We start from the raw sequence: 18,538 nt of genomic DNA, 5'->3' as shown, positions 1-18,538 counted from the left end.
TGCAGCCCCAGCCCATCTGGCAGCGGGAGGCATAATTCACTGCCCCCACTGCTACTGGATAGGCAGGGGACATACGGCAAGAACGCAGCTCCTAGGGCAAAGGTTGCAGGACAGAGACTACAGTGGGCAGCCTGCCTCTGCCCTGCACATAAATCAGGGGGGGAGGGCACATGTCCCCCCATGCCTCTCTTAGGGGTTGTGCACAGTGGCAGGGAGCCAGCTCCCCACCCCACTAGATGAGCTGCCTACGTCTCTGTCCCACTCCCTGCCCTGGTCCTGGGGGGTCCCATTTACTGCCTTGGCTGGGCAGTGCCCCCAGCCCCTGCCACTGCTCCCCTCCCTCACCATGGGGGCCTTGATCTGTGCCCCTTCTGCCCCTTCCCCTCACCAGACTTACCTGTAGGGTGCTGCTCTCCATACTGCCTGGCTGCATTCCTGGCTATGTGTATGCTGGGGCTGTACACATGCATTCAGCGTCTGGGAGCCCCGGCCAGAAGGCGTATTATATTTATTGGTAACGTTATCAGCTATACTGGCCAAAAAAAGCTGATAGCTTATAATGTAAATTTTTCTTTTATTAGTGCTGATCTGATATGCAACTGATACACTGGTTCACCTCTCGCAAAAATGCCGCTATTTCCCCACTTCTCTTTCTAAATTTTTGGGAAATATACTTTAAAAAAATACAACAGTACAGAGATTAAAAATGGTTTATTCCTCCTCTTTGCCTGCTGACATGTTTAAAAAATTGAGTAAATTAATGTGACATAATTTCCTTTTTTTAGAAACTGTGCTGGTTTGGAGAGGTGGGCAAAATATGGCCTGTTGGTCAGATCCAGCACACCAAGGGTTTTTGTCTGGCCTGCAGCGAGTCCCTCAGTCCCATCCAACCCAGATGCAAGGGGCAGCCTGGGCCATGGTGTGTACGATCAGTTCCATCGCCCCAGGTGTTCAGCAAGGCGGGAGCAGCGTGGTGGCTAGACTTGTTTCTCAGCAGCTCCAGCAGCAGCAGCCCCCCAAGCCGTAGTACCCCGCATTGGGCCCTGACCATGCAAGTCCTGGCCAGTCTCCATGAGACTCTGGGATCACACGGCCATGACAGTGGGGACTGGGGCTTGGGGCAGAGCCGCAATCTGCTCCCCATGTGCCCCTGACCATGGAACCAGCACCCATCGCAGGGACATGTGGGGAGTAGATCACGGCTCTGCCCTGAGCCCCATCCCCATGTTGTCACGGCCCATGATCCCAGCCCTGGCCTGCCTGCCCATCCTGCTCCTGGATGCTGCTCCCCGCCTGCTCACAGCCCCATCCCATCCCATCTACCTAGCTGAGGATAGAACAGAGCCACTTAGGGAGTTTTGGTGTTGCAGGGGGCGGGGGGAGAAAGTAGGGACTTACCCAGGCTGTGACAGCTCATCAAAACTCCCTAAGTGGCCCTCAGGCCCCAATAACTGCTCACCCTTGCATGTTTGATAAGACTTTGTGGGATCCCGGATTAGCAGGTTGAAAGTGGTGTCTCAGAACACCTATCTGAAGATAAAAAGGTCCAAATAACAAAAAGAAAAAAAAGGGAACAGTAAAATCAGTTAACCTAACAATTCCATACCTGTCCAAGTGAAAGGCTGCTACCTCTGCGTTGTGTCTGTCATACCCAGCATAAGGTTCTCCTTCTACCACATAGTCTCTGGCATATCTGTAAATGGTGAAGTAGAATGTTTTGTGCAGAATTCTTCTTAGTACCATAGTTCAAAGCCACACAAGGAGGGATCGTGTTGAAGTGTAACTGGCTTTAGGTCATACCTAAAATTATTTCTTGTAGGAGATGGAAATGAATTTAGTAAGGTGACAGAGTGTTAAATTATGACGAGGAGAAGATTGCTGAGGTAGCCAAAACTATTAACTAATTTTATTTGAATACAACCACATGCAAGGTCACTTCTATGAATCAAGGCAGCAGGCCAAACAGAGAATTTGGGAGGTGAGGGGGTGTCATGGAAATCCATGACTCAGAAAAAAGTTCTAAATTGACAGGTAACTCAACATAAGATCTGAATGTGCTATAGTGGCCAATAAATAGGCCTGGCAGGATTTGATTTTTGTTGATAAACAATGATTTCACCCTACACTCACAGACCAAAGAAAAATATTTATATCATTAATAATCAACATTTATAGAAAGGGGACATAACAGAAATGATGGCTGATGGAGTAGTGTGTGATGATGACAGGCAGTCCTACAGCACCGTGCTGACAATAGTTTGGACTGCAACTCCCAGAAACTCCAGGGGACTGGGAACAAAGGAAGAAAAAGTAACAAAGTAGATGAGGGAGCTATGAGTGAGCAGAGCCAGGCGAGATGGCAGCTCTGCCACTCATCTGGCAGCAGTCCTAAAATATTTACATCTGTTGCAGCAGGCAGTTAAATTGCACTATAATAATAGTATACTATCATTAATAAATTGTCTGCCCCCCAAATCCCTAATTTTGTGCAAACCTGAAAGTTTAAATTGATAAAATCAAAATAAATGCTTAAAAATAAACATCAATATTATCCATCAAAATTATTCAAAAATAGAAATCAAATTCTGCCATGACTGCTAATAAATGACTAAAGCAATTCTTGCAGGGGAAATTTAATAATGGTTAGAAAATCCTAGAATCTAAATCTGTGCTAGATTCTTATCTGTTCTAGATTCTTCAATTTAGCAGAGAGGGGTATAACAGGATTGAATAGTTGGAAGCTAAAAACAAGCACTTTAAAATTAGAAATAAGGTACGCTTGCTTTGATGGCAAAGATGATTAACCAGGGGTACAAGCTATCAAGGAAGTGGTGAATTCTTCACCTCTTTTTAATATCTAAGTTAGGACTGGACAGCTCTCTGGGAGATGTGTTTTTGTCTCACACAAATCATTTGGATCAATACACGGATCACAAGGTGAAATTTGATAATCTATGATGCACAGGAAACCAGAATGTTTAGTTCCCTTCTAGATTTAAATTGTAAGTATCTGTGAAAAGTCCATGTTAATTAAAAAAATATGAGAAACTCTGGTTTATTTACCATGGCAAGGGACATGAAAATAATAACAAAATATCCAGGAGTGGTCAATTATCACTAATGTGGGTTGGGTCGAATTGGGACAGACTGGCACAGAATCAAAAAGCAGTGAATTAAATTGTAGCGGTGAATTAACCAGTGTTTACAGGAACAACTCTAGAAAACAAGGACTATCTCCAAAAGTATGTCAAAGTATCCAGCTAAACTTGCTTAACACCAATACAGTGTCAGTTTTGGGGGACATAAGCAGCCCTTATAATCCTCAAGTCCAGTCAAATCGCTGGCATTTCTGCTAAAACTACCAAAAGGAATGCTAATTAATGCCAGTTGTGATAGCATTTTCTGGGCTGCAGATCCTTACAAACTAGGGATTGAGGCTGGACCAGCACTTCATTTAACATAAGGTACAGGTGTGCATTGGTAGCAACTCTGGAATGAAAAATGACAATTTAGAGATGAAACCACTTAGATTATATGGCCTCTGAGCTGCACATCTATTGTGGGCTCTTGAAAGTACAGTTGCTTTGAAAGCTGCAGGTCTAAAATTGACTGCTATTGCATGATCTGCTCATAACTTTAGAATATGCACAATATAAAATCTTCTGCGAAAATTCATCTAGCAAAGATGGCAAATGGTGAGAATCCACTCTTCCCCAACTTCTAACTTTATTATGAAGGTGACTTAACAATACAATACTGCTGGGGACAGAAGCTACTCAAAGCAAAATCATCTAAAAGGCAGAAAGATCAACTAAGCGGTTATATGGCTCTCACATGGAAATGAAATTCCCTCCCAGAAGCAGCGTCATTGCAATAAAGTTCATTATACCTTTGTTTTGTAGTATGAATAAGACTGAATACTCAAGAGTAATATACATGATTCCAAGACAGGCAAATTCAGTGCTCGCATGTAGAATATGAACCTACTCAATCTGTTAACACTGTGCCATAGGCACGGGCATCATTTTGAAAGACCCCAATAGTAAGAAACCTGACAACCTGCTCTGAGATTCACCATAGACAAGCATTTACGATCTTCCAGTATTCTACAGAAGATGGTATAGATAAACCCGTATGTCCTTGCCAAAAATTCCTTCTCCATCCTCTCTTCTCCCACATGCACTACATACCATGGCAATTTGTCCAGCATTCCTATAAACACTCCTGCTTGTTCATGCCCTTGATGTAGTACAGCCGCTTTGCATACATGCACACAGGCTTTCCATTACTGGAATGTAATTTAACGCTTGGTAATCCAGTTATCTAAAAAGCTCTATAGAAATGACATGTCTTGTTCCTGTATTTATGAGATGAGATGCCTGTGCAAGTGGTGGTACTACTGCTTCTGTGCAAAAGGTGAACACTGTTTCAGCACAGTCCAACCCCATGTTGCTGCTCCAAACCAGGCCTGGAAATGGATGTTAAAGAAAGGGTACTGAAACCTTCAGCTGTCCAGGGCAAATTTGCACTTGTTCTTAGAGCAGGGCAATTTTCCTCCAATACATGGTAGTAGAAGTCTATATTGTGGCTGCCTGCCTCCACATCCCCTGGAGAAGGATGGATGTCTGTTCTATGATGCCAATATTTAAACTTGCATTGCCCTGTCCCAAAATGAACACAATATTTCTTTTCTCTTTTTCCTTGTACCCATTTTGTTTAGGAAATCCAACATTTACAAAGGCCTCTTCTTGAGCTCTATGGTAAAACAGGAAAGTGTTCAAACAAGGCAGAAATTATGTTTTCTCATTGACAAGTAGAGATGAACATAAAACAACTACATTAAAGTGGTAACATCAGAGCCTTCCAGATCTAGTTCAAAAGACAACATCAATCTCCTCTCCTTCACCCGTCTAAACCAAGTCACCATTATGTAAACATACCATGGCAACCAGCACCACTCAGCAACGTTGGAAGAGACTCTTCAAGTCATTACCAGTACTTCAAATAGCCAGAAGACACTGTTCAGCAACCTAAGATCTGACCAACATACCCTCAGGATCAACCACATTGATTATGCCTCTGATCAAGAGAAAGGCTGGGTTTAAGGATCAAAGCTGTTTAGCTCAGATTCAGTTGTCTAGTAATGTTCAGCTGCTCTGTCATCAGTCTGGCTCCATTCCAGCCTGGCAGCCCTAACACGAGCCCTTGTAATCCTAGAATGATTATCACCCACAATGTGTTTATACATAAATTCATGAATCAACAAGAGGAACAAAAAGCAAGCACGTTTATCCAATGCCTGATGGGAACATTTACCTCTTGGGTTTGAAAACCACTTTCTGTCCTCCTTCGAGTATCAACAATGCTTTCAGCTGGGTCCCCTTGTATCCCACATCAGCTTTTATTATTTTCTTGGTAGCCATGGCATGCATAACAGCCCCCAGCTCCGGCGTCTCCTCAGGATACACTTCCCGGGGCACCACCCACTGAGCTGCAATCTCCCAAGGGGACTGCAGTGTATGGTCAAGCCGGGGGTCCAGTTCTACACGCAGGCTTGCCATCATGCGGTGAAAGGCGCGCTGGTCCTCGCGGTTGGCAGCTGAGGTGTCCAAGTTGTCAATGAGGAATACCTTTGTGAAAATGAAGATGACAACAAGGATGGCCAGCAACACCACTCGCTGCTTCAGCTTCATGGTGACCTTCAGCCCTTCTCCCCTGACCCTCTCTTCCAAGGGCTGCAGGAAGTCTATTACAGATCAGGGTGAAGAGGGAGATGCTAGTTAATGAATTTCATTCCTAACTTTCACTCTGAGGGGTCTGCCATCACTGAAGCATCTTCTGGGACCCCTATAAATTAACAAAAAAGTTTAAGTTTCACAGGCTTATACCCTCAGGTACCATCAGCTCAAAATGGGTTAAAGATGCCACATTTGCAACCAACCCTAAGCCTTTCTGCCCATTTCTATGCTTCTGCAATCCCACTTTCCTTTTCTGTAAGCAATCACCCCTCATTCCTTTGTGAACAACCCACACAAAAAGAGGAAATGACTCATGCAGTGAACCAATGACTCTCCAGCAGTGCCTATAACTTGGTACCTATAATTACAAGTAAAACATTTTGAGAAAAATGTAACTGAAGAAAATGCATCACTTTAAGAACAAAAGTGCCTTTTTTCTTTGTTTGTCATCATCAGAGTCTGTTTCATCCCCCCACCCCCTTGCTTTCCTCCGCTGCCCCAAAAAAACAGGAACATGACCTCTCAATTTTCCTGTATCTAAGTTTACCCTTTGTGATAGCTTACAGAAGCAACAGCTAAGAAAATCTACAGAGCAAAGAAATACTGAAGTGTAAACTACAGATTTACAATATTCTCAAAGACACAGCAAAGTGAAAAAAAAAATCATTCTCTTCAGAAACCTTAACCATGAGCAAGCTGTGTTGTACCACATCAATGTCTCCATACTTAAGCAAGACCCCAAGGGACATCTCCCCGTTCAGTGAGTCTCTGCTGATAAAGATTTATCAATTTAGACCTATCCAATGCATAGTTAATCTAATTTGGTTAAATTAAGTGGAGAAAAAACATTCATCCTTTATTAGTTGAACACAACCAGAAAGCAAAATGAAACTGACATCACATCACCACCACCTCAGACCATTTAAGAAGTTGGTAGACATTTCACACAGGTACATAAACACTTTTCTTGGTAACATCCGGAAACTATACAGTGAACAGTGGGATGACTGAAACATAAGAGTCCACTCACTTGTTCCAACAGGAAATAGGTTGACTAGCAGTTATTTATTCAAGACACTGAAAAAAAATAAAAGTGCACAAAGCTCAGTCACTTCTCTTCCATTGCCTGCTTGCTTAGACTTACATGGAATAAGCTGCATCAGAAGATCTAAAAGTCCCCGTGATCTACCCCTCCAAGAATGATCTACATGTCTCCATGACCTATCCCTCCAGGAGTGAAGGTATTGGGGGCTGCCATGCACTTAATTTTGTAGGGTGTATCCTTGGCCTCGTAGCTAGCCAACACTGCAGTCCTCAGTCTGGCACAGCCATGGCACATGGTATAAAACCCAATGGCAGAGGAAGGCAATTAAATGAGGGACAGGCAGCTGACCCACTTTTAACCTAAGAAAGTCACCTGTAGGAACAAGCAAGTTTGATAATCAGCCCCCAGTTCTCTACATTCTGAAACTGATTCCTTTAAAACTGTATTCAGCTGACCAGCATGCAGTTTCAGGGCAGCACCCTGCAGTGAGACAGGAAAATGGCAATTTTAACCCTACTGTTTTTAATTTGACTTTTTCTATCACTTTCATTAGCAGGTGACAGCTCGGTTCAGATCTGTTCCTTCCCAGTCACACATTTTGCTTGACAGAACCTATTCGTGGATATAAGCACATAAAGCTATGCCATCTTGAAGACAACTTCCATGCAATCGAAATATGAATAATAGGCTTAATGTCAACAGTCACTATTCACAGCAAAAGAAAAAACTCTAGGAAAGGAAAAGAATGAAAAAGAAAGTCAACTGTCAGGGCTGCTTCAAACTAGCACTGTACCCACCTTATGTAATGCATACCTGAGCTGTCAGATAAAAAAAAGGGCACTCACACTGGTAGTGAAAGGAAATGAACCAGGGAATCTACATTCAATTTAAAACTGTCTCAATTCAGTTGAACTAATGCAGGGTGTCTCTGAGCAATATGCCAACTTGCTTGACACAATCACTACAGGCAATGGGAATCTGATGTACAACTGGCAAAGGCTCATGTAGGCAGAGTGCCTATACCCCTGCGGGTGCAGGTTGGAGTCTCTCACAGAATTTCTCAGGCTGAAAAAAATGTTACCCATGTGCCACCATAAAAATGTTTATGGTATCACAAAACCCAAGCAAACACATGCCCATGCCTCTTGACACACCACAAATGCCCAAAATCATGGCCCCAATGATGTGCAACAATAGTTTGTGTTGTCTTTTCACAGCAGACATCTGTTTATGGTGTTCGAGCACTGGTAGCCCAGGACTATGGGGTTCCTCTGCTTGCAGACACAACTAGGGGCACAGCACCCACAGCTGGCGTCCTGCAGGATTGGGCCCACAAAGCCCCAGGAGCAGCAGGGGCCCAACTCTGTGGGACCATGGCCTCAAGCAATGTTTGTAGACACCAATGAAGTGGATCAGCTATGCCAGAACTTGTCTCAGTACAGCTGATCCTGCTCCAAAAACAATGTCTGTTTATAACCTCAGATTAGTATTAAAATTACTCATGACTTTTAAGAACATCACATAGATTAATAAGACTAGAATTTAATTTTCAAATTCTTCAGCTCGTTCTTTTAAGCCAAAAATTCAGCATAAACACTAAGGCAGTCTGTACAGGTATTTTCATTCTTCAAAGTATTTCAAAGACTCATAACAATTTATACCAAATCAAACAGTCCACTTCAGGCCCATTACTCCCTAGTAAAAAAAAAAAGGTCTTAAGAAGGAGCTTCTTGTAAAGTGTTATGTCAATATTGGGTATACTTATGTGACAAAAATTAAACTACCAAGACCAGCCATGCTGCATTGCCCTGACCTCTGGGGCTGGGGCAAGCAGTGGAAGCAAAAGTAGTAAACGGAGAAAGGAAAGGGAGGCCAGAGACAAAGGAAATACAGGCAGGCCTCAGACTGATGACATAATCGGTTCCTGAAAACCATGTCTTAAGTCGAAACGTTGTAACTCAGAACCAATTTTCTCATAAGAAACAATGTTATAAATGGGGGACTGGGTCCTGAACCAAGGCCCAATACCCTATTTTCACCAAAAATAACCCAGAATTTTGTACTTGATCAATTGTAGATGAGTAATATAATTACATTAATGTATGTATGTTGTAAATAGCAATCATAATGATTTGGAAAGACTTTTTTGAGGTGACTTTGCTGGACTTTTTGAAGGGCTCTTGGTTGGACTTTTTGAAGGGTTCTTGAATGGAGTCTTCTCAGGAGTCTTGGCTGCAGGCTTTTCTGGAGTCTTGCCTGCTTTCTTAAAGAAAGTGTCCAAGGAAGTTTGGACAGATGTTCTCCAGGGAGATGAGTGATGCAGCAAACTTGTTCGCTGGCATGGCGTCGCATCAGATCAAGTGTTGTAAAGTCAAAACTTACCTCAGAAAGTTGAAACAGGTTGTCAATTTATAAACACTGTAAGTGCAAAATGCTGTAACTTGAAACATTGTAAGTCAAGGACTACCTGTAAAGAAAAAAAGGAAAAGGAGGCAACAGCAGCTGGAGCCAAAGGGGGGGGAAGCAGCAGCCAGGTGGAAACCTGGGACCTGCAACTTAACTCTTTGTGGCCTGCAGGCTGCTAGTTGGACAGTCTGATTTATATACACAATTAAATTTAAATCACCCAAGTTTGAAATATTTTGGCTTTAATATGGTAATTTTAAAAAATAAGTTATTCTTCATAATGTTTTATTTAATGCTGTGTCTGTGTGAAATACAGTCAATAACAGAAGCCATTCATGTAAACAGGATCCTTAACAAAATAGCTACTACAGAGACCTAAGAGAGGCTAAAATTTAATGACCTTGAGTGTAGCAGCTTCCGAGGAAACTTCTGGCCGTAAGAACTGTATCTGTGTAAATAATATCTGGCAAAAACATTACTTCTAAAGAAAGTATATGATACAAGGCATTTTCGTGACTTCCCTCACAGAAATCATTACTGACCACTACCATCAGGATTTCTCCTCTCAAGCCATACCATTTTTCTGACTTTCTGTACATCTTGATGTTCAGACTAAATTCATATTTTAGTTTGTGTCCTCTGTAGCTTTAAATAGGTAAGAGACCGACCTGACTTCTTACACATACATCTACTGAAATGAGTCATCAGCTACTTCCCTTAACAAACATAACACACCCAAATTGCAGTGTAAGGGATTTCGCAGACTAACTGGGAAGACTCTACCTTATTTTTTAAATGCCAACCTGATGTTTGTTGCTGTACAAAACAAATTCCCTTCCTGGGGAATGTTGCCACACACAGATCACACTGGGGGAACCGGAAAATACTGACAATGCAAGGGTTTGTTTGTTTTATTTTACAGATGGCAATAATATAGCATTATACAGATAAAGGTTAACACCTGTACTTTGGAAGAAGTGGGTTTGATGACGATGAAAAGTAGAAAGGTTGTTCTGATATATGAAAAGCAGCACAGAAGATAAAAGTAGGAGGAATAAACTAAAGGCACGGTGAAGCAACCACTGCATAAAAGAACAGACCACAATCAACCCTCCACATTTCTCCTAGACCACAGTGCATCCATAGCAAACTAGTCCCTACAAAGTGCAAGGAAAGAAAGGATCGACAGGGAGTGGTCCATAGGCAACTGACTGTGGCCTCTGAGACCACCACCGGTATACAGACCCAGGTGGCAATCACTCAACAAGGTGGTTTACGGAAAGAAACAAGAGCAGAAACAGACTGCACAGGATTGTGCAGATCTCAAAAACTGAGAACAAGAACCAAAAGTAATTTTCTCCTCTAAAACAGAATCCATTTTTAGAATTTGTTGATCCATTTTTAAAGTTTGTCCACAGCCTTTTCATATGTTCATATGACCCACTTTTGAGTCATGACCCAGGTTGAGAAACACTGCTTTAGAACAACCAAAAGGCACCGATAGCTCAGTCTTGCTGGTTTTCCCTTTGAACATGAAGTCCTCTGTCCTTTAAGCATATACAAACCAGAGACTAGAAAACTGATCACTGTGCTGACAACACTTTCTTCTTTTTCAACTGGAATGGAGCCAGGCTTCATTATGGCCTTCCTCTGCCCCACTTCATATTTTATACTGGCCTCTGGCTAGCAAATTTCTGGAAAATTTTTTACCCTTCTTTTCAGGAGAAGGTGCTCTCTTGTTCCTTTGCTTCAAAGAATCAGGGGCTCGCTGAATGGTCTTTTCATTCAGCTTCCTTATCTCCAACAGCTCTTCTACAAAGGCATAGTCCAAAGAGCTTTAATACCCAAGCAAACTCCACCTGCACATCAAGGAGAGCACAGAAACATCCTTGATTGCACAAAAAATAGAAGCACATGCCATTTTTTTTAATATTAGAGCAAAGTGGCTAGGCATATACAAGGGGCCCTTGTTACTTTTTCCTAATCTCCCTTGAGGTATTTTTCTAATGGATTTCAGCCTTGGTCCTGGCTGGTTCTGTGTTCTTTGCAAATATCAAACCCTCCTAACCTCACAACTAAATTATAGCATTTCTAAGACATCAATGCACACTACATACACACACACAAATGTCTCAACTAATGTATGCCCACTCACTTATTAAATAAAACTATCACAGCATGTAAAAACCAGTCAACAAGGCAAAGCAAAATATTCCTGTTTTAACCACATAGCAGCAATACCATCCCTTTCATCAAACTGACAGCCATGAGCTGTTGCAACACACTATAGCCAGAATTCTCCTCTTTGAAACGTCCCTTTGCCCTTTTGTTGGTGAAATGCAGTCCACTTGTACCACTAAAAGTTTAAAGTCCAGCAATGGAAAAGCACCTTCATGCCAGCCCAGCACCACCTACCAGAAGTACACACTATAGTATAAGCAGCAGAACACAATTAAAGAGCCTATTCTGCACCCTGAGAAGTTAAAAAAGAACCATGTCTAGAAGGCAGCAACACATACATTTCACGGAAAGGACCCAAATTATCTTTATAGACACTTATAAGGTGCCTAGCACAATGGTGTCTGGATATATTTTATGAATGTTCACCTGGTAATCAGGACTTCCAAAGGAAGAGAAATGTTAGGTCAGGGAGAGGGCCAGCTAGCCCAAGAATTTCATAGCTAAGTCGAAGGTCTAGGAATAAATACATTTTATAGCTATTTATAAATGTGTCCTGGTTTACACCCGAGGGCCCTAGAAAGAAGACTGTAAGGTTTGTCACAGAAAATATGAAGAAAAATCTTGTAGAATCTTTCAGAAAAACCATAAAGACCAACTGCAATGGAAATGGCAGTTTAGAGCATTTTCTCTTGGCATCTACCTATTCTGGTAGGCCTGCTTGGTGGCTTATCCCCTCTCCTCCTCTCAATACAGATCTTATCAGCTTAGGTTTCTGCCATTCCCATACTCCCACAGATATTATCTGAGCAGTTTCAGGTTTGTGCTGTTACTACTTCTCTTTTAATGTGGGAACTGGTATGCAGTACCCCAGCAATCTAGTGTTACAGGTCTGCTGAATGCATCTCTTCAGTGTTGCACATATCTTTTACTCCGTTAACAGGCTCTTCTCCAAGGCATTCTCTTTGCTAGAATTTTTCCCTTATGAAATACCTTCCAATGCCTCCATCAGCAGCAGGCACTCGATACAGGAAATCCATTTCACTGCTAAGACCAGTCTGTGCCATTCATGCATTTTTTAGGCATCCAGGTCACACAAAAATATTTCACTTTATATCTCATGTAACATCCTGAATTGTGTGTACATACCTACATGCCTTATACAGCTAGTTTCACTCTTTGTGCCTAAGTTTGTTCCTATTGTGCATGCTCAGACATGCTTCACTACCCCCATGGAAGCATCTGAGCCCATTGTCATTCTGTGTTGCTGTTCAGGTTTACCATGGAAGCACAGACATCAAGTATAAACCTCCAAAACTGTAAAAGGCCAAAGGGATCCACTAGCAACTCTTTAACACTGAACAGAGACCAGAGTAATAGTAATACTGCTTGTGTATTTTGCGTTACAGTCATTGGGAAAACTGCAATAAAGATCCACAAGGGGCAGAGAGTAGATTTCACATGGGGCTCTACCTGGGATTTGAAACTGCTGGAATGAGTTCCCAGATTGCATGGCGTTGAGTGACAGGCCTCATCACAGAGCAGCTTCATGCAGCTAAGACCTCTTGGAAGGCATGGCCCAGAATCCCTAATAGGAAGGAGTGGGCACCAGGGTTTGGAACATAGGTTCATTCATAGGTGTCGGGGGCTAGAAGGGACTTCACAAAATCATCAGGTCCAGCCCCCCTGCATTTGGGCAGAAAAGATGGCTGAGGTCAGATGACCGCAGCAAGGTGTGTGTCCAGTTGTTTTTTGAAGATCTCCAGGGTAGGTTATTGTACCACCTCTATGAGGAGAGCCTGTTCCAGACCCTGGACATTTGAATCGTAAAGAAATTACGGGGCACATCTACATGAGATGCTTAATGCGCAGTAGCCTAATAACACTGTGCAGTAGAATATCACACCAAAGACGGTGCTAATACACTACAGCACAGTAGTCTCACTAAAAAGGCATTTGGCAGCACTAGTGCACATTAATTCTAATTACTGCGCATTTAGTTGTAATTTAGCATTTAATGAAGTATTATGGGCAGTAACTACTGTGCGTTAATGAATGTGCAGAGGCACCCACAGCATCAAGTGAGTGTTCTGATTGACAAGCCATTTGTTTTAGACTCACCCTGTGCACTTCAGGCCCGAGTTCCCTTCCACTTGCCTAATGAAGTTACACTGATGCAAGTTCCTGCCCCTGTTACTAAAGCAAGATATTGCCATGATTTATAGTAATGTGACCTGGATATACTTTGCTGTTGGTATTAGATAAAATGTATAAACAACCTTGGAAGCAAGGGCTAGAACCTAGAGCCCCCTCCCTCCCAGGGCATGCATCCTCTTGTCTACTCTCCTTTTGACCTTGTGATTCTCTCTCACTTGGCTGTTCAGTGGAGCAACTTCAACAAAATAAGAGGGTGGTCTGCCTCACAGCCATGTCTGCCCCATAGCTTGGAGATTCCGGCACTCTCCTGGATATACAAAGTATAGTTTCGAACCCTTGAAATTAGGCGTGAGCCCAGAAGTCAGCTCAAGTAAGCAATGTCCTGGGCAAATCTTCAATACACTAAGCTAGCTGTGGATGAGGAGCAGCAGCTTCATACTGTTGTCCATCCAAATCTGATCACATCATAGGACCTGTTAAGATGCACATGCCTTATACAGACTCAAGGAAGTACAATTCTGAGATGACAGAGGCATCTTAGCACTAAAATACACAGAGAAGATCCATCTCTGAAGATCTGCTTGAAATCAACAGGAGGGCTACATGGTTCTGGAGGGAAAAGTGGCATTTACCTCTAGCAGCACATGAGCTATATACTATTGCTCACTGAATGTCCTGGAGAATTACACATCTGCCCTCATGAAGCAGAATGCTTCCCTGATTCCAGCTGCGTATGGCAGGGCTTTGCCAGCCGCTACACATTGGACAACTTGTGACTGAAATGGAAATCATACCCTATATGTACTCATAATATTCATGGTCAAAGCATCTCAACTACTGGGTCATCCAAATCTGCCATGGTACAAATGTCAGGAACTGCCAGCATGTTTTCTGGGTTTTTTTAAACAAATTACAGTTCCCACTGCTGCTGTTACTGTGATTACTACTGTAACCACAATATACAAAGGAAGTCTACCAAAGTGCAGAAGCTTCATCACAGCTTCATTAAATGCCATGCATTCTCTTCTCGGTACGGGGCTCACTTCATGATCAAGTTCATTCGGTTGAAGAACAAAAAGATGCCCCCAAAAGCCAAGCTAAAATCAAGTAATAACAAACCCGATCCTAGCATGTGACGAACCCACTGGTTCCATCAGGCTCAAAGAAAGGGAGAGGGGAACAGTCAGTAACGCACAGACCCAGGTCAACTGATCCTGCATCAGAGGTTAGCTATGGATGACCTGCAAGCCAGAACCAGACCCACCTTGCTTCCTTATGTCCATGCCTTGCATGTGAAAAATAAATCTTGCTTTGTAAGTAAATCAAGTAAGTTTGACTTGGAAACAACCTTGTATCCTGTTTCAGGTGTCTCCCAAGCTAAAAAACATATTGCAAGATTCAAGCTTCCTCCTGCGAACTACTAGTAAAGCCTGCCCATGTGGGGGTGGCGGCAGGACGGAGGCCTCTCCATTGGTACGAGTTGGCCACTTGCTCACACCTGTCAACATACAAACAGAGCCAGAGCTTTTGCTAGCACAGCTCAGCAGCAAGGACCCACTAACTTCAGCGGCGTCCTGTGGGTTTACACAGACCGAAGGCAATCCGGACCAGCTGCGCTGAGGTAGAAGACAACCCCTCACGCGCCAAATCTGCACCTTGTGTGACAGGCACAGCCGACGTCCCCAGGAGCACTCGCGCTCGCTCACAGGGGCTACCTTTGAGCCTGCCTGCCCCTGACCCACGGCACAAACTGCAACCACTTCCTCAAGAGAACAAGAACCGCCGGGCACGTGGCAGGAAGGCTACTTCTTTGGCCCAGCAGGGCATGGAAAAAGCCCTACGGTCTGCAGCGAGACCCTGGAGGCCCGACGGCTTCCAGGCCAGGCGCTCCGCAGAGGGGCCCTCAGGGGCCGGCGCTGGGGCGGGGGGGCAGCCGGGGCTTCCGACATGAAGCGAGGACGCGAGTGAGGGCGGCGCCCGCCAGGGCCGTCCAGAGAGGGGGCGGCGCCGGGCGCGACACGACCAGGGCTCGGGGGAGCCGAGAGCCACGGGCGGAGGAAGGAGCCGGGACGCGCAGTGCCTCAGTTTCCCCCGCCCGAGGCGAGGCCGAGCCTCCCCCCGCCCGGGGGCCACCGCCACCGCCTGCGGGCACGCTGGAGCCACCAGTCCCCGCCGAGCGGCCCCGGCCCGGCCTCCCCGCACCTACTCACCGCGCGCGGCGCCCGCGCTCCCACCCCGCGCGCTGCACAACATGGTGCCGCCGGCGCCGCCAGCCCGCGGCCCCGCCCCCTGCAGCCGGGCCACCGCCCCACGCGCTTCTCGCGCCCAATAGCCGCGCGCGGCTCCCCGACAGCGCCCGGCGCGCTCGTTGATAGGCCCGCTCCCAGCCAATGGAGCGGCTTCGAGAGCTCCCGGCCAATCGCACGGCGTCGTACCCCGCCGGCCAAGAGGAGGGCGCCCAAATTAACTATCTCCTTGCCGCGGCTAACATAGGGAGAAGCTCCTCCCCCATAACCCCCTGCCCGCTGGGTCTGGGCGCTGCACAGGGGGAGGTGCCGTGCACTGAGCCCGCCCGCCTGAATGAGGCAGGTCCTGGGGCGGGAGATGTAGCCCAGGCCTGGGCTCTACTTCCCTCCGCCCGTAGGTTTTCTCCCCCCTGGGCCAGTGGGACGAGCACTGGGAGCCACACCCCACCTGTCCCCGTGGGGACGTGGCACAGCCGCAGCCCCTTGCCGAAGTACGCTGTGCGAATGGCGCCGGGCAGGCCCAAGGCAGGGGCGAGCCGCACTGTACACACCTACTGGGAGGGGCATAAGCTGTCGTGAGCAGCCCACGTCCTTCGGCAGGTGCCTGGAGCCAGGGGAGCACGCTGCTTATGGAAGTTTGTGCTTGACCCCTCGACTGAGGGGTGCAAGTCGACCCTGCCTGCTTCCCAACTTCACACCTCTCTGCTCCAGGTGAGCACCCACCCACTGCCCCAAGGTCCCTTTCCTTGTGGTCGCCTGGGGCTCCATTTCCTCTCTGAAGGCCCTGCCATGTTTAAAAGCATGTTGGTAAAGTTGCAAAGTTAAGCCCTCAAAAACATAAATTTAAAAAAAGAAAATGCCAGAGATACTGTAACCTGTGCAACCTAATCCAACCCTCTTACACACATGAATTGTGAAACAAATTAATTGTGCTATCACATCACACTCTTCCACACAGCCATGGACCACAGAATTGAAAGTACTCTCTGAACAAACAGCTATTCAATATTTTGCTTTGTCTTTATTGTCCCAGGTATGTCCAGTGCAAGACTTATTGAACACTGTTACTTTGAGGATTCAATTATTATTTTCCTGATAGGCTTTCTTGGATGTATATCACTATACTACAAAGCATTCCATCTTCACACAACTCGTATGAAAGGAGGTGCTTATTTTACACCATTTAACAGATAGCACATGAAAACACAGAAGATTGAAAGTGCCCATTAATGATGGGTGCCCATTCTGAAACAGCAAGGACTTGATTTTTTTATTACATAGTATTCCATATATTCAAAGCACAATTCTCACTGACTTCAGGTATGGCCATGATCTAACAACAGGGCTGTCCAACTGGCAGCCCCAAGCAGTTAATTCACAGTTCACAGGCTCCCTCCTGCTGCCACAATTCCTCCACACCCCCAAAATCACTCCTTCTGCAGCCAGGACTGCTGGATTCCCACTCCCACCTCTCGCCCTAAGGTAAGGTTGGCACAGGCTTCAGGGCGTAGGGTGGTGAAGACTGTAGGGTCTGGGGTGGGGGGAGAGGGAAGGAGGAAGGAACCAGGTGCCACAGATGGCATATGGCCTCCAGATGCTCAGAAATTGGACAATTCTGATCTACTCATGAAAACCAAGGGTTTCAAGTAGGACATCCAGAAAATAAGGAACATATAATATAGCAGATGCTGGTAAAGAGTCTGTTTTAAGCATTTTCTCAGCATCACATAGGAACTCTGTGGTAGAGGCAGGACACTTTTCCAGGGCAGCAGTAAAGTGCCTTGGTAAAACCACCTGCTCTCTTTTTTCAGGTCTCCATTCACTTTCCTGCTTTCAGTTTCTAAAATAAATAAGTCCATGTTCGCCAGAGACAACAATCTTTTCCCCAACACACACGTGGTCACCTCCTGAACAAACTATGTCGTGCCCTGAATGAGACAGGTATGGAAAAAATAGCAAAAGGCCATGCAATTTAAGCAAAGGGGTTGAGTGGAAGCCTGATCTCCCTGCCCCAGATGGCCCTGCAATGGCAGCTTGCAGATGTCCTCCTCCTTCTCTCGACTTTTTGCACTTACTGGGGTATTTGGGAGAGTTCGCTGTTTTCACTGCTAGCAGGTCTGACAGAGCTATGAAGCTGTGATACAGCCACAGCAAGGTTTCCAAAGCTTTGCATATATTCTGTGGAATCACTACCTTTCCCTGGAAGCCATCATAACTAGCTAGTCCCTTCTTTGCCTCTCAGGCAGATGCTGGCATGAACGCTCACAGAAGCAGCAGGGAATATCTTGCAGGCTCACCACCTGCAAATTTAAAGAGCTCTGCTTTACACTGTAAGGACACTCTTGCCAAGGAGACATCAAAGATGTGGTGTCCTGAGACAGGGACAGAAGAGTTACCTCTTGGGAGGGAGAGAGATGGGGAAGACAGTAGCTATCTAAGGGTACCTAGATTAGACAGTGCTTATCGTGGCACAGTTTTGCTCTTGTTCTGCTTGCCCATGAAAGTAAGCAGGAACAGCAAGCCAGCTTTCCCTCATAATCTCTCAGAAATTTGGAACAATTTCAAGGTTGGCTTTGCTCTTGATGTAGTTGTCTGCACACCTGTCAGAATGGGTGTGTGAATTCCAGACCTGGCACACTTCTGGGGGAGAGTCTATTCCAGACTGGACACTCAGACAGTAAAGAAGTTTTTCTTTATGTCCAACCAAAAATGGCCTTCCAGCAGTTTGTGACCATTATACCTTATCTTCCTTTGGGGTGCCCTGGTGA

At 45.1% G+C, this 18,538-nt stretch overlaps 1 protein-coding gene across 2 annotated transcripts in view; it reads right to left on the bottom strand.

Annotated features, from left to right (window-relative positions):
* FAM20B (FAM20B glycosaminoglycan xylosylkinase) overlaps window positions 1–15,828 on the bottom strand; it is a 38,682-nt gene extending 22,854 nt beyond the window's left edge. Inside the window, exons 1-3 of one of the 2 annotated variants that reach the window (XM_090047465.1) lie at window positions 15,735–15,828; window positions 5,317–5,847; window positions 1,607–1,693 (exon numbers count right to left, since the gene is read on the bottom strand). In XM_090047465.1, the coding sequence (XP_089903591.1) occupies window positions 1,607–1,693; window positions 5,317–5,693 (464 nt within the window). In that variant the 5' untranslated portion in view covers window positions 5,694–5,847; window positions 15,735–15,828. Of the gene's footprint in view, window positions 1–1,606; window positions 1,694–5,316; window positions 5,848–6,768; window positions 15,707–15,734 lie in introns of those variants that run through there. The other variant, XM_090047467.1, reaches the window with a different exon arrangement.
* Window positions 15,829–18,538: the final 2,710 nt, after the last annotated feature.

The sequence above is a fragment of the Crocodylus siamensis genome, chromosome 5 (assembly GCF_052110815.1).
Source record: "Crocodylus siamensis isolate JL-2025a chromosome 5, ASM5211081v1, whole genome shotgun sequence".
Classification (NCBI taxonomy): Eukaryota; Metazoa; Chordata; order Crocodylia; family Crocodylidae; genus Crocodylus; species Crocodylus siamensis.
Note: the sequence above shows the minus strand (reverse complement) of the source record. Positions and strands in the feature narration are given on the sequence as shown.